Source organism: Pelmatolapia mariae, linkage group LG1, assembly GCF_036321145.2.
Source record: "Pelmatolapia mariae isolate MD_Pm_ZW linkage group LG1, Pm_UMD_F_2, whole genome shotgun sequence".
NCBI lineage: Eukaryota > Metazoa > Chordata > Actinopteri > Cichliformes > Cichlidae > Pelmatolapia > Pelmatolapia mariae.
Window position 1 is genome coordinate 20,903,309 of NC_086227.1, and position 21,139 is coordinate 20,924,447.

Below are 21,139 nucleotides of genomic sequence, written 5' to 3' on the forward strand. Positions count from 1 at the left end.
TAAACAGGAACACCTTTAACCCCTGCAAAACAGCAAAAGCTCCATCAGCGTTAATGTAGCTCTTTTCCACCACCTACAGGTGCAGAAAAATATGACAGGCCGCTTTTTTTCTATTTTTGTTTATTGTAATACAGATCTACTTTGTGGTACAGTATAAAAAAACAAAACAAAACATACATTGCATGTTCAAAGGAAGCGCACAAAATTAAAAACAGACTTTCTGAAAGGCTCTACACCAATTATCTAAAAATTTCAGTTACAAAAGGTTTTGTAATAAATAAACATAAATTACATAAGAACCATAACGGAAAGGTCAAATAATTCTTTAAGGCACATCTGATATCCCAAAATGTACCTCTTAAAAAAATATGGCAACTCCCTAAGGACAAAACAAAGCTTATTTTCCAGCTTAAAAGGAAGCAGCATTTCTCCTTTTAATAAGAATCATAAACATGTTCAGCATTTAACAACCCTGCCGCAGAAGAGAATATATTAAGCAACTTTACAGAGCATTGCCTGTCAATTCTTTTAGTTTGAGACCACTTATAATTATGTAAAAAAAAAAAAAAGCAACCGTTGTCACTGCAGTATTAATTTGAGACAGTATGGCAAAAAACTGTGCAATCTGAGCATTATTTTTGACATGACAAAGACAAGAATGATCGTGAGGCAATGACTTAGGACAATTAGAAAAAAATGCAACATTATTGCTAAAATAATGGGTGCTTTTCACAAGCCAATTTTGGTTGAGCAAGGATCCATCGCTTTACACCTGGAGTAGCAAAAGCGACAGACGGCCCCAGAGCACTTCTCACATTCAAAACGTCTGCATAGTTTGAACTTTGACAGTCGCAGCCATGACAAACACATTTCATTAAAAGCAATTTTTTTGAATGGTGATAATGGGGGCTAAAATGTAAAGCAACTTCAAAAGATGAGTCACACAGGAGGAGGAATGTTGCTGCTCACTGTTGTGTTTAGAGAAATGTATCTGATTAAAGAGATGTGAACATGTGGTAAAGCCTGTTCTTTTCTTCTTGTTGTTAAAGTACATGTTTTAACAATGTTGGGACACACAAAAGCATTTTTTTTTTTTTTTTTTTTTTTTTTTTTTTTAAACAGACGTAGTGGTTTTCTATTCCTGTTATTGTTTAAAAAAAAAAAAAAGTTTAGACGTTCCAACAGGCAAATTATTGTATTTACAAAATCCACTAAAAAACAAAAAAACCCAAAACACAACAAACAGGGATGTACTGCATGCATGGTCGAACCACATCTATCAGTTAATGTGCACACACTGCTGAACAAATTTAAAATGGAGTGTTTCAAACTTGTGGCATGCTAAAGCTGTATACATGTCCAAAGATTACGTGTTCTCATCTATATACACATATTAAAAGATCATTAAATCGATAAAGAACAGTTATACTAGTGATCCCCGGTGTTAGGAAAAAGCCATTTTTGTATTAAAAATAAAAAATAAAATGAAAATTCAAATACTCATTTGCACTAATAGACAAAACATAGCAAAATGTTGAAGAGCCACTCCACTCACAAAAAAGCTGGTGTCTTTCATTTACACTTACAATTTAACAACTAATGAAAAACAAAACAATCCTGATATGTATAAAAAAGGTGACAAAATATTTACAGAAGGATGATCATGTCATAAAAACAAAAATTATAATCCAGAGTCAAAAGCAGAGCCTTAGCAAAATTTGTCTCCTCATCCTATAAATAACACTAATGCCCATAAGGTTTTTTTTCCATTTGTGCTTTCTATAAAAAACATAAAAAGGAAGGAAAGAAAGAAAAATCAATTCTTTACAAAAAATTAAAAAAAAAAATACCTATATAAAAAGGAATATTACAAAGGAAAAAAGGTCTACCTAACCGCCTATAGGAAAGAGGAGGAGCATAAATGAGAGGGTCTACCACTGGAGACAAATCCAGGTGGATGCCATGGATAACCCGAACAGGGAAATTCAACAACAACAACAACAGCATTCACCAGGTTTCTTTTATGTCTTCTGGGTGTTGTGTGTCCGGCAAGTGTGTGGCCACTTGCGTGGGCGATGTCAGTGTCTTCTGTTTTTTGGAACTGCAGCAGGGCTTGAAAAGCCGGGGATCAATAATCACCTCTCCAAACCGACCCTTGTAGACAATCCCACAGCACACCTTTTGTCTAAAAAGTTAAAAGGTGAAAAGTTACTTAAACAATACTTAATCTTTTTTTTTTTTTTTTTTTTTTTAGAAAAAGATAACAATTTTTTTTTCTTCAGTGTAGTCAACGAGTAGCTTGCCTTTTCCAGTAGGAACGGTCCAAGAAGGAGAAGATAGAGGGAGCTGAGCGTCTTTGCTTGGACTCTATGTCTGACCCATCATCTGACTGGTTGCTGTAACTGGGAGACTGGGCAGGAGACACGCTGGAGGTCGTGCTGTGGGCATCAGAGTCTGCTTAGAAAAAGGGAATATATTAAATATTATCATATTTACATTTGTGTGGTAAGGTTTTGTTAAATTCTAAATATTTTAATTAATTTTATTTAGCAGAAAGTTAGCCACCATTTCTAAAACTGATCAAAACTTTTACACTCCATGGTTCAATGACTGTTTTTGTCACCAAGTCATCACTTTTTGGATTTTAGAGGAATGAATTTGCCTTTTTTGTCCTACTACACAGTCACACATGATTATAATTATTATTAGTTTTTAAATAAAATTTGATCAGTGAATGACATTTATCCAGCCCCCAAATTGCCAATTAATTCTAATTACCTTTCAGCCCTGAGATGAGCCTGAAGCTAACCAGAGTGCCCTAACCCAAACAGCCACCAGATGATGCTAACAGTTGCTTTTAATTAGCCAGAGAAGACAAACATAAACCCAAGACTGATGGACAGTGAGAATGAGCTGCAGCTAAAGTGTTTAAAATCAGTTGTTTGAGGGCTAAGAAAAATGTATTCTGCATCTGTCAAAATTACTTATAGCTAAGATTACTAAGAATAGATCACGGTTTAATGTTTTTAAAATGACTCACTCTGTCTCTTGAACTTGTGCAGCTTCTTTAGCTTGCTTTTCTTCTTCCCATCTCCATTTTTTATCTTCTTGGGTTTTGTCACCTTAAAGCCTGGACCTGCTCTTGCATCCACCACCTGAATTAGGTTAGACGCAACAAGTCAGCAGTCCATTGAATGGGACAAATATGCACTAACAGTACCAATAAGTGGACATCACTTACATGGTTCCAATTTTTCTTGGAGCCAAGAGGCAGCTTTTTCCACCTTTTCACCAGTAAGACGCAGGCGTTGCAGATGTCTCCAACACGATCCTCAGAGAGCCTTCAAAGAAAAAAAAAAAGAAAATTTTATATATATATATATATATATATATATATATATATATATATATATATATATATATGTGTGTGTGTGTGTGTGTGTGTGTGTGTGTGTGTGTGTGTGTGATATGAGTCATTAATAAAGTATGCAAAAAAGACAAAAATCCAAAAACGAATGCACCGATATCAACAATATGAATAAATGCGAGCTCTTACCCAAAACACAGCCTGAATGTCTCCTCATATCGACTGCTGTCTGTGAATCGAGAACTGGAGGACTTGGTCTTGCAGATGCAACAGCCTTCGTTACTCCTGTAGATCTTTGACTTGTGAAAGCCAAACATAGTCTATTTCTTGGTCGGTGTTAGGGTTAATCCTGAAAACGGAAGGGGGAATAAAAATATGAGCACACGATCGGTAATTGTCCCAGTCCCACCTTTTCTAAGCACCGTGGATGTCTGCAGACAGTTGTGCTTTCTACTGCTAAAAGGGGGCGGTCCCTACACGCGCACACATACAGATTTAAGAAAACCCGTCCACAACCTTACAATTATAACAAATCCTACAAGACATCACTTTTTTTTTTTTACTAATCGAAACATTAAACTAATAGTGCGCAAACATCTGAAAATGCCCAACTACATTTGGCTAAAGCCGCAACGTTGAGGAATTTAAAGTCAAGTCACGGGAACACCAAAACACCTAAAAAACAAAACAAAAACAAGACAGCACGAACACTAAACGCACGCTATGTCGCCATGTTATCGATCGTCTTATCACATAAAGAAGATCTGAGGATGATCCACGCGGAATAATGTGGGTCCGAGTCGGGATCTTAAACTTTCAAGCACAGCTCGGTTAACGTGGGGACGTTACACCCGCCACACGAGCAGCGTTTTACGCGTTTTACGCATTAATGCTACTTTTCCAAAACACCACTGCATGGATTATATATTTTACTATCTAGCAAACGTTAACAAAGTGAGATTGCGAGCGATTACACGTTGTTTATCAGGAGATTGGTGTGCGCTGGGAATCCGAAACAAAAAGCGGGCTGTAAGCGGCGCTTTCTGAAGTGAACAAACAAAAAGCTACCGTGCTATTCGTTAAAATGCGCATCTCTAAATAAGTCATACTTATCAACTCAGTGCATTTAGTGAATTTCACTGAAATTTTAACAAAATGCAAAAAGTTGCAACGAACACATCCTTCCCTTTAAATTCAAACTTTTGCCCGCTAGAGCGCCAAATATGGCTCATTGTTGTTAGCCCTTAGCATTCCAGCTAGCCTACTTCGCTACCAGCACCACGCCACGCTCTCGTTCACTTCCACGTTATCCCCATTGTCGAGACTGTTAGTCTTAAACGTTTGGCGCGTGACATATGGAAAAGCACACGTCAGGTCACCATTGCACCACATTACGGCTACTCTTCACGTACATAACGAATAAATAAAATCTCATAAATGTAATATCAGTAGAAGAGAAATAAGACTGCACTTACCGAACAAAAACTTTGAATCTTCGCCGTGTTCCTTTCCCGCACTGCGCATGCTCTTACTACAACTGCATACAGCTGGTCATTAGAATACATTTGCATAAAAAACCGGAATGAAAACGCAGAGCTTACATGACCATATAAGGCGTGCAGCCGTTGGGTTTGAACCTGATTCCAACCAATCGCTGACCCCTTTGCATACTCGCCGGAAGACATGAATGATGGGAAGCGTAGTGAACAAGCGAGGCGTTACGCCGTTGTTAGATGTGAACGGACTGTCTTGAAACTCAAAATCCCATAAGGCACATGACCGAAACCTTTAAAGAAAAACACCTCTTTGATATGGCGCGAAAGAGTTTGTTTACATTTTCTCAGCCGAGAAAAGGCATTCAGCGGAAATATGAATGTACAAAAGCTATCAAATCACGACTGCAGGACCTAAAAAACTCATTCATCTAAATTATACATCTAAATATGCATTTAAGCTTCCCTTTATTGCACATTTTAGTTAGTGTAAGCACTTTACTTTAATTCAGGGCAGTAAATAAATTCATTATAATTAATAAATATACTATTATCACTATTTGATTAATCAATAATTCTGTTAAATGTACGATTTTATTTAAAAAGAAAATCAAATTTCTAAAGCCCAAGTTCATATATTTAAGTTTCTCTCTAGCAGCTTGTATAACTGCAGAGCTCCTGGAGCAAATAATATAAATATGTTAATGAAAAACAAAATCACCCATTTGAATGCATTACAGATGCTTTATTCTTAATATATTTTTACACTGTACACTGCTGCTCACTTAGTAAACACTACATTACACCGCTATATCAATAAATGTACAACTGTATTGGAAAACAAAAATATATATCTCCCAAGATGCTCGTGTGTGGGGTCGTACACAGATGGGTACAACACAGTCATTCCAGACATTGTTGGCACAGGTAAGAAGTCCATCACATACCAAGTCTCTTATTCTGCACAGTAAAGTTAAATGTCTATAACGGAGGAGGGCCTGGGACCATCTCAAGACGCCCTGATATGGAGTTTACAGGGAGTTTAAATTCTCTTGTGGATATTGCATAGCAAGAAAACATGATGCGAAGGAAGAAAAATAAAAATCAGGAGACGACGGGGGGGGGGAAGCAGTCCTTTTTGCTCCTCACATGGGAAGCAGGAGATCATCCTCATCACAGGAAGCCTACTGAGATAATCACAGTTTTTTATGTTTGCAGAAGACAGCAAATGTAGTGTAAGAGCTGTAATGATGGCAGGAGAAAGGGGCTGGTTGGAGGTGTTAGCATGAAGGTTGTAGTTGTGATCCAGGTCGCACAGAAAGCAGGGTCGAGCATCTCTCGGAGAACTTTGGGGTTACTTTTCTTAATCGCTGAATACAGGCTTAAAACCACACATACACACACACAACAGAGATCTTCATCTCTGCTGAAGGTGCTCCTTGTGAAAGATTTTGCATACTTGTACTTCTATCAGGGAAAGGCCTGAATGTAACAGCCCACGTGGTGAATCACCTAACGCTCTACAAACTTCCCGGTCATACACACACTTACAAAGCATACATCCACATCATTTGCTCTAAGCTCAGCGTTATGACATTGAACTCGGAGTTGATAACAGAGCAAGCAACTTGACCAATTTAACAAAATAATACTGTTTTTTTTCCCCTCTGAAAATATATTAACAGTTTTGATCCCCCGCTTTCCCTTAAATATAGCCGTCGCCAGCAGTTCACGATAGCGGTGAAAATATTCAGTTTTCAGTAAAACATTATAGCACAAGTAGGTCAATAATGTGTAAATCATGGTTCGTAATAGAAAACATATTTTTAAACATCTAATGGCAACATCGTCAAGGATAAAAATAACAACATATCTGGAAAGGCTCATTGCACTTAATATATGGCAAATGTTAACAGTAGCTTTAATATAAGCCAGAAAGTGTCCTTTGTTCAAGTCTGTTCCTGCATAAAAAAGGTTCAGTTATTCTTTTTAGTGGTCCCCAGTGATCTTCCCGGTCAAGTCCAGTGGGTGGGAAACTGGTTTGGCTTTAGATGCCGACACCTTTGACGAGTGAAGCCTCCAGGGTGATGTTGAACTCCTGCAGAGTCTGCAGTACTCTGATCAGAGAGTTTACCAGCGAGCGGTCCTTAATCAGTGCAGTGTCCTCATACATCTGAGAAGTGATCGGACAATCTGCGAGCAGAGCGATCCAGTGATGGAGCAAATGGTCCCTGACAAAAGATGACACATGTGGAGTTAACAGAGCAGCTTAACACGTGATGCAGTTTTCCAATAAAAATCACAAGCTGTGGCGGAATAAAAGCAAACTACATTACACTATGCTTAAAACCTCTACCAAGGCTGGTAAAGCCTTTCACTTGAGATGCTGAAATAAGCCTAGTTTTTGTATTCTACTGTAAACTTGTTGGGAATTATGTTCTTTCAGTTCAAAGTCTGATCAAGTCTCACAGCACAGAATCATAGAAAAAGGGTAAAAACACAGCTGTACATCTGCAGAGGACTGAAAACTCGTACATAATAAACTCTTAACAGAGAGGAAGCTCTAGAGAAAACTATTCAAATGAAGGATGCTTCGAGGATTCTCAAAGCAGAGACCATTTTCACTTCAGTCCATGCAGGCAGAGACACAGGATCAGACAGAGCAGTGTATCAGCAAAGACTGTTTTATGTCTCGAGCTTCACTAAGAAGTTTTACTGCATCCACTTTGAACACTCAACTTCCTTTTTGTCCACAAGAATATTAACAGTGTTCTAAATGTTTATTGAGTCTTTTATTTAGTTTATGGACTTTTTCATCTCATCTTTTGTGCAGATGTTTTCTTTTAACGCTTATACACGCTAACAAGCCAAACTAACATAACCTCTCCAATTTTGGCACAGTCACATGTCGATGGGCCCAATTACTCTTATTAATTGATGTGTATTATCTCTTTTTAGATGAAACATTAGCAGCATACGTGGTCCTTCCTACCTTGCGCCCAGACAGACGAGCATTTGGAACTTCCCGTCCTTGCCGATGTTTCTGGGAGCGTTGTTGATGGCGCGCATGAAGCGGCAGAAGTGGCGCACTCTGGTTTGCCAGTTTTCATCCGGGGTCACCTCACGCTGCTCAGCACTTTCAAAGTAAACTTGTGCCTTTTCTGTGGGGTTTTTTTTTTTTTTGGTAAAACAAAGAAGACCACTCAGTTAACAGTTTTTAACAGTATTTAAAACACACACTAAACCTGAAAGGTAACAGCAAAACATTGGTCTACTTTAACAAGAAAAAAAATGTGAGGCCTCTTTGAAATTAAAGCATTTTTCAATAGAGAAACAATCGATCAACATCAACAGACATTTCCAAAGTACTCGTACACCACAATGTACTTTGCAGATTACTGCAGTTGGTTGTTGTTCTTTATTGGGACACAGGCTTTTTACCGTTTGTCATTCAGTTATGCAGGATGCAAATACAAGCTTGAGTCCTTACCCAAAAAGTCCCAGATGAAGACATTTTTAAAGAGTCGCGGTGATTTGAAACCGTGCTGGAAAACTTGCTCCAGAGCCCAGACGAGGCCGTACTCCCCACAGAGCAGGAGGGTCAGGCTGCCTCTCTGTGGAGAGCAAAAATACATGCATGCATTTAGAGCTCATTTCAAGTTGCCTCAAAATTGCTGACTGTTTTTCCTGAAAATGCCAATTTAATGGATCAGCTATCCCATTAAAATGCCAAACCACCTTCCAAATATCAAGCAGGAACAGACAATGGAAAGGATCATTACTCCACAGCTTTCTCTGTGGTCATATTTAAATTAATGAGAACTCCAAAACATTTAAATCATCACTAAACTAAGAGACCATATACACACACAGTATAGTAGGACACACGGGAGAATACAAAGCAGACTTCAACGTTATTGTTCTGTTGGTGTGTTAAGGAGGTAGAGCAAAAGTGAAGGGGAATTCCCAGTAAAAAATCCTTTGAAACTATAATGAATGACTTTTAAAGCCTGTAATCAGCAGCTAAGTTACAACACACTTTAAAAATCTTCAATTGCAGTTCTCCTTCTCCACCTGCCCGAGTATGTAATAATTATCAGCATTCAAGTTCTATTTTAGTTCCTCCAGAAGAGGAAAATTAACAGACAGCACTCTAGGTCAAAATAATAATAATAACAAGCTAAATAAGATCATTAAAAAAAACGGCGCAAATCCCTCTTTGTTATATTTGAACTATAATACAGGCAGAACGGTTACTGAGGGGGGCTGGGGCCACCGGAGCAGACGGCTGCTTTTTTCCCCATTTGTGATGAATAATAGAAGTACATGTTTGGGCCTGTCTAGACTGCCGTCTCTCACCTCCTTCTCTGGCTTGTGGAAGTGCTTTACAATCCCATTGATTGCCTCTCCCACTCCCTCCTGGATCTGACCTGTGTTTAGCTCTGGATGAAAGAAAGAAGAAAAAAAAAAAGTTTAACAAAGATACTCAGAGACAACACAAGCAGACACATGAAGGTAACTCCCAATCCAGGTTTAAAACAATTTGTCGTTGTGTTTTCTCGTTCAGGCGTTTTTGGGTCGTTTCTTTTTTTAAGGCAAGATTTTAATCATTAGCAGGTGAGGAACAGTTAAATCCCACATCAAAGGGTGTTTTTTGTTCTTTGTAGAACAAAAAGCTCTACAAACTCACTTGGTTTGCTGTTTGGCGAGATGGTAACAAATCTCCTCATCATTCCCGGGGACTGCTGCATGGGGGGTGTGCGGCACATCCGTTCATCGTTCTCCGAGCTGGGGGTCATCAGCTCTCCCACCAGGATCCTCTCCAGGCTGCCGTCATCCACGCCCTTCCCCAACCAGCGGCCGCACGGAAACCTGCGAGATGAGCACGGCGAGTCGATTTTTTGACAACCAACTGGCCAAATCGGTATCGGGTTCATTTTTCCACCAGGCGGTAATGCTTACTTGTAAGTGTGCCCCGTGATCTCGTTGCGGACCACAACACACTCCACCAGCCACTTCGCATAGAGCCCTGTGTTATCGTGACCCATCTGCACTGTGGTGAGTTTGCCCAGGTTCTGGCACTGAGACAGAAGGACCCAGATTAATGTCAAACACCCAAACAAAGAAAAAAAAAAATCACATTTCGACTACAGAGTTTCTAAGATAAGATACACAGTCTTTTTTCCAAAAGACGTGAAATTCCTGTGTTAGAGAAGCCACATAACACTGTTCACCTTTCGCGGCCTTGCCGTTTGGCAGATTTGTTTTTTTGTGTGCAATTTGCATGCTTTTAAATTTTTTTACAGCGCATTTTTAATCAATCTCCTCCATGCCGTGTCTCCTGTGCAGTACAGAATGCATTCAGCTTGTCAAATTTACATAGATCTTCGATTGCTAGCAGTGTTACTCTGAAGTGCTGTATGTTTGTAAGTGTTCTCCCCAGCATACACAACAATGTCAATGAAACGTTTTGCACCGTCAAAGGCACCTGCGGTAGCACGCAAAAGGCAGAGGAAGATGCTAACCATCGCACAAAGAGTTGGACTTCTTTTAAAGGAAGGTAGAAGTTACCGTATTTTTCGGACCATAAAGCACACCGGATTATAAGGCTACTTCTGTACCATTGATTCATTAATGATGAATTCTCTCGCAGCTGTTCCCATGTTCTGGACCGGAAACCCTGTCCCAAACAGGGTTTGATCTTTTGTTTCATTCTATAATACTGGACTTATTTTTCTACGAAGGTATTACTTTGAGAGTGTTTAAACAGGAGAGAAAAGTCTGAAAATGTTCATGCCTGTCTGAGAAAAGTGTATAAAGTGTGTAGTGAGGGGTTTTACAGCCTTAAAACATCTATAATAATTTTAAAAAATAAAGTTGGCTACTTCACAGATTTCACCTATCGCGGGTTATGTTTAGAACGTAACTCCCGCAATAAACGAGGGACCACTGTGTTGTAAAATGCACTTAAACTGACTACTCAAACGGCCTCCACAGTCACCAGATCTCAATCCAATATGGGGTGTGGTGGAACGAGAGATTCACATCAGGGATGTGCAGCTGACTAATCCGCAGCAACCGTGTGATGCTATCATGTCATAATGGAGGAAAATCTCTGAGGAATGTTTTTAGCACCTTGTTGAATTTATGCCATGAAGATTAAAGACAGTCTTGCAGACAAAGGGGCGTTCGACTAGTACTAGGCAAGGTGTGACTACAATACAGGAGGTCCAGCAGCACAACTGATTAATTTTAGCATGAAGTGCTGTGAAACTCGACATTTTTCCTAGAGTAAGCAATTTAAATCAGAAGTCTCTGAGTTTGTGTGCCGAGTGGTCTTTCATCAGGGAGAGTTTCTAGGGATTCATCACTGTAATCCAGATAAAGCTGGTTTGCCTTTGAGTCACATGCTTGCTGCCAATTACTCAGGCTACACAGCACTTAGAACAGTTTGGGAGAAATGACATTTGATGAGTTATTTATGACAGATGATCAGCTTCTACTAGAGGAAGCAATAACTGTTTTATTAGTGCAAACGGTTCACATTTGTATACATGTACTTCTTAATGATAGACCACTGTTTTATTATATTATAAGTGGATTACTTTGTGGAGCCTTCAGCTATTGCTTGCAGATATCAGCCGATATCAAGTCCCTGGGGTCCAAATATGATAACCATTGATTTAGATAATATGGTTAGTAACAGAGTTATATTTCTTTCCATCTGTGCTGCTTTGTTCCCTAATTGCAACACTTACTTTTTTGCAAATTTATTTACTATATTGTCCAATTAAGAACCCAGTTGTAACGCAGTGGAATTAGCCTTTATATGAGAATTAATACCAACCTCAAAAGTAATCTCCAGAGTATTTCTGGGGACCTGCAGGACTCCGGTCTCCGCCAGCTCACCAGAAACACACACCCAAGGGTTGGCTGTGAACATGGAGCCACCCAACTTCTTACTGGGAACAACCACCACGTGGTAGGGGATCACTGACAGACAGAGGGAAAAGAAAGGTTACACAATGAACTGAAATCCATAAAAGCTGGTTGTTCATGGAGTACAGGGTCAGGCTCACTGATGGTTGTGAAGACGTTGGTGAAACAGAAGTAATCCACAGCATTAAAGGACAGGAGGTGGTAAAGAAATTGCTCCTTCTCATCGTCACAGCGCAGGAAGGCGTAGCGCTTGTATAGCTTCCTAAAAAGAAGAAGATTGTTAGAGAAATTAAATTATTTCTGCTATGATTACAATTAAAAGATAATAATGCCTACAAGAAGCACAAGACATGATCATTTTTGAGGTAAATGGATGACAAAGTGCACACTGTTTAGCATTAGGTGAAATAAATACCACTGTAAGGTCAATAAAAGGCAGACAGAAATCCCCTGACCCACTTTAGTACTCAGATATCAATTATGAAGAAAACTGTGAATTATTTATGTAGAGAGGAACTATAGCATGATGCTCTGAAATTTCAAGAGACTTAATGCATTATAAATGGTTAGATCACATCTTCATTTCATATGACACAGACATTGCTTCACAAAACAAAGAAAGGAGGTCAGATGAGCACACACAGCAGGAAGAAACACAAATCCAAAGATCTTTAATCTGCATCAGCGTGACTTATTGCAGTTGTTTTGACAAATAGTGACCCTGTGATAAATGGAAGCACATATAAACTCTGCTGTTTGTGTCCTTTTGCTCACTTTGTAAGCTCGTGATCTGAAAGCAGCTGCTTCAGGTGTCTGGAAAGGAGCTTCTTCTCCATAGAGAGGCGAACCCAGGCTCGGGCCTTGCCCACATCTGTCTTAATCTCACTTATGTTCTGAATGTGCCTGCAAATAAAAAATAACAACAGATTTAGAGATTAGAGGGAGGAAGAACTGATGCTAGTTATCAGACATAGAAAAATTAGATTCCTGCAGTGTCACAGAAGTGCAAAGATGGACAATACTTCAACATAATGTCAATAATTCCAGTCAATTTTATTCATATAGAACCAAATCACAACAGAAGTCTCCTCAAGGTGCTTTATATTGTAAGATAAATACCTTACAATAATACAGAGAAAGCCCCAACCATCAAACAATCCCAATGAACAAGCACTTTGATGACAGTGGGAAGAAAGAACTCCCTTTTAACAGGAACCTAAGGAGCTTGGAAAGAAAAGCGTCTGGACTTCTTTAAGTTGCTTGAAGACGTTTCACCTCTCATCCGAGAAGCTTCTTCAGTTCTAAGGGTCTAATGGTGGAGAGTCCCAGATTTAAACCCAGTGGGAGTTTCCCCCCAAAGAGGGACAAAGGACCCCCTGATGATCCTCTACCTAATCACATGCGCCAAGGTGTGAAAGTGGGCGTGGGTCACAATCAGCCAGGGTTTCGGGTGAGCTCATTGTTAAACCTGGCCCCACCCTATCATGTGATTTCCTGAGGTCAGATGGCCCAGAATGTGAGTGGGCGTTAAGGCGTCTGGGAAGGGATCTCAAAACTGGATTATAGATGGCAGACAAATGGTGTCGTAAACCACCGCCTCTGTTCAAAGATGGTCGCTCACAGTGGACGTAAATGGCTTCTTTCACTCCTCTTTCAAACCATCTGTCCTCTCTGTCGTTGGCATCAGCCAACGTTCACATTTTGGACAGAGAGGACAGATGGACCCTTAGAACTAAAGAAGCTTCTCGGATGAGAGGTGAAACGTCTTCAAGCAACTTAAAGAAGTCCAGACGCTTTTCTTTCCAAGCTCCTTAGACTACGATGACCTGGATGACTGAGAACCTTCACAGACACTTTTAACAGGAAAAAACCTCTAGCAGAACCAGGCACAGGGAAGGGCAGCCATCTGCCGTGACAGGTTTGGAGTGAGAGGACGAAGAGAGCCAGAGATGAAAAATAATTCATGATTAAATGCAGAGTGGTATGTAAGCACATAAAGAGTGAAGAAGAACTAAAAGTCTGATATCTGACATGAATATATCTTGTTTGCTCTCAGTGGAACAACCAAGGTGATATGAATGGATTATACAGGTGAACACACAAGTGTGTTGTCTAAATTTAACTGTGTAAACTTAAATTAATTTCCGCCAATCTGGAAACCAAGCTGCCATCGCCTGACGATTTACTGTCTGGAGGCAATGGACAAATGTTTCCAGGCTCCTGGTGTAGCTAAATATTTTCCGGATAAGAGATACTTTATATCAGGCCGAAGACCTCCTGCTCAGTCCAATCATGTTTCCAGTCATTTCTTTATATGAAAACCTTTTCTTTTTTTTTAAAGTGAATAGAAAGCTAAATAGCTAATACACAATAGCATTTTTAGAAATGCATTCTTGCTCTCTGTACAGACCATTTGATTGTATGTAGCCAAAGTTCACACTCACGTAGTTGTTGCAGATTTATATGCAGAATCTTCTTAAAGAGATTCAGATTCAACAATTCAACTCAAAGAAAGAAGCAGAAATAAACAAATGTTGACATTTAAAAAGCTTCAGCACCCTAAAAGAATATTAAACTATCAACATTGTAAGAAACTGACAAATGAAAAGGCTGTATTAATTAACTAAAAGAATAAAATTTGAAAAAATTTCAGCATTGCCTGTCCCAGTCTGACAAATAATTAAATACAAAGTGTCCTGAGATGCTGTGACCTGGCTCTGTGTAAATAAAACTGTAACTGATGCTGTTACACACAGGCCGAAGTCTGTCTCTGCTCGCCCTATGTGATGTTTCTGCCGTGGCTGTCTCGCCCCCGTGCCATCGCGCCACTATCACGTCTCTGACGTCCAGACACATTTCCTTCCACTCCACCTGTGCCATACGCGCTTCTTCTCCACCTTCCATCCCCCTCCCCGTCTCCACGCCCAATCACGTCAAGTAACCCAGTTTTCTGTGCTCGTTATCGCCATAGCAACAGTGGGAAACACCTACTACATGAAATGTTATTATTAACGCACTGCAACACACGCAAAACTTTAAAATGTGAGATTAACTCCCTGTTAGGCTTAAATGAAGTATTATGATGGTGGTTGCCTCTTTGCCACCGTGTCTGTGACTGTGCCGTCAGACGTTTACGTGAATGCGGAGGAGGGTCCATCCACCAGTGCAGAGTCGAGCTGCATATTTGTGCCCCAAGTTGACCCCTCCTCTCCTTTCCACTCAGTCAGACTGGCGGGGGGTCTGGTAATTAGGCTGGAAGTAACACGCCGTTACACACACACACACTTACGCTGTGTTGTCTTCAAACAACGCAACCCCAGACTCCTCAACCCTGGCTGGTTATGGTGGGTAAACATGACGAAAGTGATGGCTGCCATCATGCAGACACACACATACACGCATGTTGAAGCATGTAGATATAGAGCTGTCGATGATGTTAAAACTCTTGGTTTTTAAAAATAATAGACCGGATGACAACATTTTGATCAAATTGGGGCAACAAGGCTGGCCTGAGGGTCTGAGATGGTGATCATGTGAGGGTTTTTCTGTATGTCGTGTCCTCTCTCCATCTATGCAGTCTCATGGGCTCCACAAACTGCTTTTTGTATAACACAACTACTATGGACAAAATACTCAAGAATACTCACCTTTATACATTTTTTGTTTTTAATATGAGAGTCTACACATGTATATATGAACTGTATAATCATGTGGAATGCATATTTATAGGTTATTTTATTTAATTTTGTCCTTTGATATTTTCTGTACTGCCTTTTGCTGGACCTTTGCAATCCTGGATTTTTCTAACAGCTTACAAATTATCTTTATTTTGTTATTAATATCATTAACTAAAACATACAGTTATAATATGCATAGCAGAGGTGGATCTGGATGTTCAGTGCAGTGGTAGGAATTAAAAAATAAATAAATACATTCCGATTAGAAAAATAACATCACAGCATTTAAGCAGAATGACTTCATGCTTTTGTTTATATCATAAAAGAAAATCGTTCTCTAAATATAGATGCTATTATATTAAACTAATGGTATTCCTGCAAATACTGATGATTTTATAGTATTTTGTTTGGAGAGACTATTGTAATAATGTAACCCACACTGAAATCCACAAGTTTTATGTGTGTCTTATTTCAGGATATTGGAATTTTGGACCCATGAGGATACACAGGATCAGCCCAGATTATTATGATAGGGATATAATAACAATATTGTGTTCAATGGTCTACCACAGGGGGGCAGTATCAGTCTAAAATACATTGGTCTGAAGGTGCCCATTTCCAGAACATCTTTGAGTACTTTGAGTATGAAATGATTTCATTCCTCTTTTATTCCTTCGCTGAGGTGCACATTTCTGCAGATGCCTCACCTCATGTCCTGGATCAGGGAGATTTTCAGGGGAGGCATAACCGATCCGCCGCCGTCAGATTTACGTCTCTCGGTGTCATGAATGAACCCTGGAGTAAAAGAAAGAAGCGTAACTGAAGCAGAAGCCATCGGTTTGTTAAATGACTGTGACTGTGAAATGATTTTTGTTCTTACCTGGAGGCCCTAAACTACCTGGAGTTGCATTTTTCTTCTCTTTGCTGTCCTGGTAGTGCAGCAGGTGGGACCACAAGGCAGATTTACCCTTAAAAGAAAGAGAGAAAACCGGCATTAGTGCTAAACTTCCCCCGAGAGCACTGTATGTTAAAACGAGTGTGAATGCTGACTGCAGTAGTTTCTTTTTCTTTCCTGACCTGTTTAACCTGCAGCCCGTGGCTCCAGATCCTCTCCAGCAGGTCACAGAGACTTGCAATCAGGGTGTTTTCCTCAACACCGGTGATGCTGACCTCTCCGTGGCCCAACTCCACAGCCTCACGCCCCATCTTCTCTACCAGCATACGTTTGGTCTGCAGAGAGACAAGAATTCAAACCTAATATTTGTTTCTGAGCAGCCGAAAAAAATACCTTAAAAACACGATTCGTGTAGGTAGAAAATGCTTTATTTTGTGTTTTTTTTTTTTAATGTTTTGAAAATTGGTCATAACTCTAAATAACACTGCATTAACAGCATTTAAAGAGCGTTAAAGTAGCCAAAGAGAGCTTCATCCCAAACTTCAATCATAACTGAGTTTTATACATGATGAGTTTTAATCTGTGAAACCAAAAACTGGTGATAGGCAAACCTTGTTCCTGCACTCCTTCAGCAATCCTTCAACAAATTTCCAGTTAGTCTGAGCGATGACAGACGGTGACAGGTTGGACAGTTTAGGCTGTCTGATGGTTGTGCCCAAGTTTCTGGCTTCCTGGATGTATTTCTGATGAAAGACAGAGGATTTAGTTAGCGAGTACAATAACGTGTGCTCATATCACTACATCTACAACAAACAGCTCTGTGTCTAACCACAGAGCTGGTGTCACTCTGTTTGGGAATATTAAATCAAAGCACGTCCTACAGTTTAAATTATAAGGATCAAGATAAGTCACAATTTTGGATAAAATGGATAAAATGAAGCTGCATTTTAATTACGTCACTGCTTATCAGTTCCACCTCCTAAACCCACACCTGACACACACAAAAGTAACACTGATACTCAAACAAAGCTCAGCTGCTGTACGTGAGGAAAGCAGAGGGAGGAAAAGACCACATGCGTGGACAGGTACTGCGCTCTACGGACAACCAACACATACCACGTCCACAGTCACCGACTTTAGACAGGGCTTGAAGGACTGCGAGAGCCAGTAGTAGTCAAGAAACAGCAGGAGCTGGAGCTCCGGAAACAAACACTCTACATGCTGCGAGTGTGAGGGCGTGAGTGTAAGGCAAGCAGAAAAAGAAAAGAAATGAAATGTGTGAGAACAGGTGTAAGAGCAGACATTGATGGGAAGAGCAAACAGACAAGAGATCATGCAAAATGACATCAAAGCTCAAGCAGTCCATCTGTGCGAAGGAGCTGATGAAAGAAAACACTGTGGGGGCGCTCTCACCTCTCTCTGGTCATTGTCTAAATAAAGGTGCTCAGCATGCTGCTTCTGCCGATCCCTCCTCCTCCACTGAGCCGGAGCGCTCCTCTTGGCCCATCTGTAACACAGAAAAAGAAACAAATGTAAAACAGCCATCAAACCCACACATCAAAAGTTTATTTCAAATATAAACTAATCACAAGGGGACAGAGACAGTAGTGAGCTACAAATACTCACTTGTTGCTGGTGGGTCCAGTGGAGAGCACATCAGACTGCAGTCGGGGGAAGAAGCCCTGCTCGTAGCGCCCCTGGCCGATCTTCATGTCCAGCAGGTGGGGGTGCAGGGCAGTGTGGTCGATCTTTGAGACTCTCATCTCAATGGCTTTCTCTGTGGAGGTGTGTGAGGGGTACACAAGTCAGCAGAGGGATTATATCATCATGTTTCAAAGTCACCCTACTTTTACTGCTGAGATGTGTGCGTTTGATTAAATGTCTTCTTTCTATCTTACTCTTGAATTTAAAAGATGATCTGGTGAAGAATTTTACAAGTTATTCCAGCATCTAACACAAAAAAATCCTTTAGGATTGAAAAGATTAAAAAAACAAAAACAAAGAAAAAAACAGTCCCATCACTAAAAGATATCGCTTTTTGCCATTTATGGAAACAGATCATCAATAAAATGATTTAATGGATATGCTGACTTCAAAATTCCAGGAACAACTGGAGTAAATAGAACAGGTTCATTGTTATACCAACCCTGTCAAGTTATGTTGTGAAATTCAGATAATGACTAAGAACTTTTCATTTCAAATTTAGAAACCAGATGACAGCAGAAAAGAAAACATAAAAAGCACCCACAGAACCAAGAGAAATGACAGAAAAAAGGCTCAGAGCAGATGTTTTGTTGTCTTCAAAAGAACCAGCCGAGTCATGCAGCTTTACACAGTGATTTTTTTGATGCTTTATTAAAAACACCCCCTCACATGGGCTGTGTGAGGAAAAGCTCCCACGAGGTTAGAGAAACAGAGAGAAAAATAATACTACTTCCTGTTGTCCATCAAATGGCAATAAAAAAACCCAAAACAAAAGCAAAAAAAAAAAACGGGGTGTGAGATATTTGAAGCTGCAAAAGCGCAGCATGAAAACGGTGAAAAAACACTGGCTGGGTGAAGTTGGAATTCACATAAATGTAATTTCCTGTATAGGATTCATCATCAACCCTTTACCTGTACGTGTTACATACCGATTTAAAATTAAAATGAGGAAAAGACACTGTCTTTTATTTACTGACAAAAATGACTTTATATTATGTATTGGAGCCTGCTTTGAGTCCTTTTGAATTAAATTTGGCCATCACTGATGTCCATTGATGGCAATCAGTGATGGCAAAACAGACGTAAATCATGACATTAAACCTCATAATAAGCTTCCTAAGTTACTCAGTAAAGGGTAATACTTGCACAAATATCTCAAAAGGGTTTGAAAACGTTTTCCTGCAACTATATCAGTGAAAATCAATAACAGATCACCAAGCTTTGGAAAAACTGTCACGTGTGCAATGCAGTGAGGATCTCATAGAGGAATTTTTTATTTTACAGTAATATGTAAAAAGTTCATGGTAACATTTGCATCATCTCTTATTCACCCCCTTTCTCTTTTCACATTCTCCAGACTCAGCAGACTGAGCAAGAGCATCCGTCCATGCTTTTAAAAGCTTTCCTGCATAAACCACTGCCAATGTGACTTATTCCAAATACAAGGTTAAAGGAAGCCTATATTTCCTCTATGAGCCAACCTAACTTAACACATTGCACACATAATTGAAAGAACCACCACCCTAGATTGGTTGAGATAATAAGAACAAATATTACGAAATTCGGTCTCGGCCTTCTCCGGCTCAATGACATGAGGTCCAGGAGCGATAAAGTCAGCTTTTTCAAGACGCTTTTTAAACAGGGTGTCTGCAAGCAAGACAGCAACAACCAGTCAGGTAACTAAAGACAGCAAACCTCCAGAAGTCTGTCAGATTCGTACATGACTACACTGCAGATTATTGAGTTCTGCAGTTTTAAATGCTTCTTTAATTACAATCACAAACATTCAGAGGTGCATTTCTTTTAATAGTTTTAAATTAAAGACACTCCAGTGAAGCTGTTCATTTTCTCAGAAAGAAGAGTTAAGAGAGCCAAATTAAAACATTTGGAGCTTTGAAAACAATCCCACCATATAGATTAATGTTCCTCCTTTTCCTCCTCACCTGCTTCTTCGATGTTTGTGCACTTCTGATACATAGAAGTACGCAGCGTGGGCGTGCGCACATTCAGCATGCGGATCTTATCCACGCGAGCATCAAACACCCTCAGCGTGTGCTCCTTCTCCTCATCATCGTGACAGAGGATCTTACTGTCGATGAAGGACGCAAACATCTGCGTCTCCAAGAAACGTGACAGGAAGGGCAGGTAGGGTTCTGGCTGGTCAGACAGGAAGGAGGCCTGCACACAGACACACAGGTACAAGATATAAAGATTACATATATATTATGTTAAATCATTACTATGCTTTGCTAACAAAGCAGCTATACCACTTTACCTTGTCAAAGTTCTGCATCTGGTCTCGATTGGTGAACCAGGACTCTTTGTCATGACTCGGCTGGATGACAAACACCTCATAGTCTGCAAACATCTGGGTGAACCGGTTAGCGAAGACCTCGCGCACCTGGATGTTGAGCTGGTGCATCTTCAGCTCTTCCTCGTCACACTGAACCCGCCCATCCTTGTTGCTGCTGGCATCCTCTCTGACCTCCAGCTGATGTGCATAAACATTAAGTAACATTGTTGTAAATGCTGGTTTTGACTGATTACAACACACAAAAGAACACAAAGTAAGATGGGTCCGAAAAAAAGGAAAACGCTCATTCAATGAAGAAAAGAAGCAGAAGCACATCTATTTTTCACATTACCTCTTGTGACTTTTATCACATATTTAGTGATGAAGAAGAAGGGTCATGGGAAAGATAGCCAAGGACATGAGTCTTGATTTATGACCTCATTTTAACTGAACATGTCAGCATGTCAGCTGGACAGATGCCAGCGCCAGGCAGCTAAAATAACAGAGCAGGGCTGCCACTGTGCAGGAAAATATCCAATCCACTGACGTGACCTGGAACGCCATTTAATCAGGGCCTTGTTTCTTTAATAGAAATTCAGCCGTCCCTTTAGATAGGAATAATTATAAGTAAGGTCAGACCTTGACGATGCGCAAATCCATTCAAGGAAAGCTAATGTTGCCCACAACAGCATAAGCTGCTTACGCTGTACAGAGGCCTTCTCGAAGCATCCATTAATTCATCCGTCAGTCTTTAGACTGAGTGCATCTTAT

The 21,139-nt window shown here is 40.0% G+C and overlaps 2 protein-coding genes across 5 annotated transcripts in view; both read right to left on the reverse strand.

Moving 5' to 3' along the window:
- Positions 1-1,118: 1,118 nt before the first annotated feature.
- Positions 1,119-4,932, reverse strand: sinhcafl (SIN3-HDAC complex associated factor, like). The gene is made up of 6 exons (XM_063495307.1): positions 4,843-4,932; positions 3,557-3,716; positions 3,242-3,341; positions 3,041-3,155; positions 2,304-2,454; positions 1,119-2,185 (listed from the first exon to the last, which is right to left on the reverse strand). The coding sequence occupies exons 2-6, from the start codon at positions 3,682-3,684 to the stop codon at positions 2,008-2,010; spliced, it is 672 nt and encodes a 223-aa protein (XP_063351377.1). The 5' UTR covers positions 3,685-3,716; positions 4,843-4,932; the 3' UTR covers positions 1,119-2,007.
- A 652-nt stretch (positions 4,933-5,584) lies between these two features.
- Positions 5,585-21,139, reverse strand: part of dennd5a (DENN/MADD domain containing 5A) — a 34,643-nt gene continuing 19,088 nt past the window's right edge. For 2 of the 4 annotated variants that reach the window (XM_063475288.1, XM_063475280.1), the window contains 18 exons: positions 20,351-20,566; positions 20,019-20,253; positions 17,998-18,148; positions 17,785-17,878; positions 17,488-17,592; positions 16,983-17,114; positions 16,554-16,706; positions 16,357-16,444; positions 16,184-16,271; positions 12,574-12,702; positions 11,940-12,061; positions 11,708-11,853; positions 9,823-9,941; positions 9,551-9,732; positions 9,220-9,302; positions 8,351-8,474; positions 7,853-8,021; positions 5,585-7,091 (listed from right to left, as the gene is read on the reverse strand). In XM_063475288.1, coding sequence (XP_063331358.1) covers positions 6,908-7,091; positions 7,853-8,021; positions 8,351-8,474; positions 9,220-9,302; positions 9,551-9,732; positions 9,823-9,941; positions 11,708-11,853; positions 11,940-12,061; positions 12,574-12,702; positions 16,184-16,271; positions 16,357-16,444; positions 16,554-16,706; positions 16,983-17,114; positions 17,488-17,592; positions 17,785-17,878; positions 17,998-18,148; positions 20,019-20,253; positions 20,351-20,566 — 2,520 coding nt within the window. In that variant the 3' untranslated portion in view covers positions 5,585-6,907. The remainder of the gene's footprint in view (positions 7,092-7,852; positions 8,022-8,350; positions 8,475-9,219; positions 9,303-9,550; positions 9,733-9,822; positions 9,942-11,707; positions 11,854-11,939; positions 12,062-12,573; positions 12,703-16,183; positions 16,272-16,356; positions 16,445-16,553; positions 16,707-16,982; positions 17,115-17,487; positions 17,593-17,784; positions 17,879-17,997; positions 18,149-20,018; positions 20,254-20,350; positions 20,567-21,139) is intronic. The other 2 variants (XM_063475304.1, XM_063475295.1) reach the window with 1 other exon arrangement.

Excerpts from the sequence above, each read along its gene's own strand:
- sinhcafl (XM_063495307.1), bottom strand. The coding sequence starts at position 3,684 with ATGTTTGGCTTTCACAAGTCAAAGATCTACAGGAGTAACGAAGGCTGT. Across the intron at positions 3,156-3,241 it reads CCAAGAAAAATTGGAACCAT|GTGGTGGATGCAAGAGCAGG; the intron begins GTAAGTGATGTC and ends AACCTAATTCAG. Across the intron at positions 2,186-2,303 it reads GACCGTTCCTACTGGAAAAG|ACAAAAGGTGTGCTGTGGGA; the intron begins GCAAGCTACTCG and ends TTAACTTTTTAG.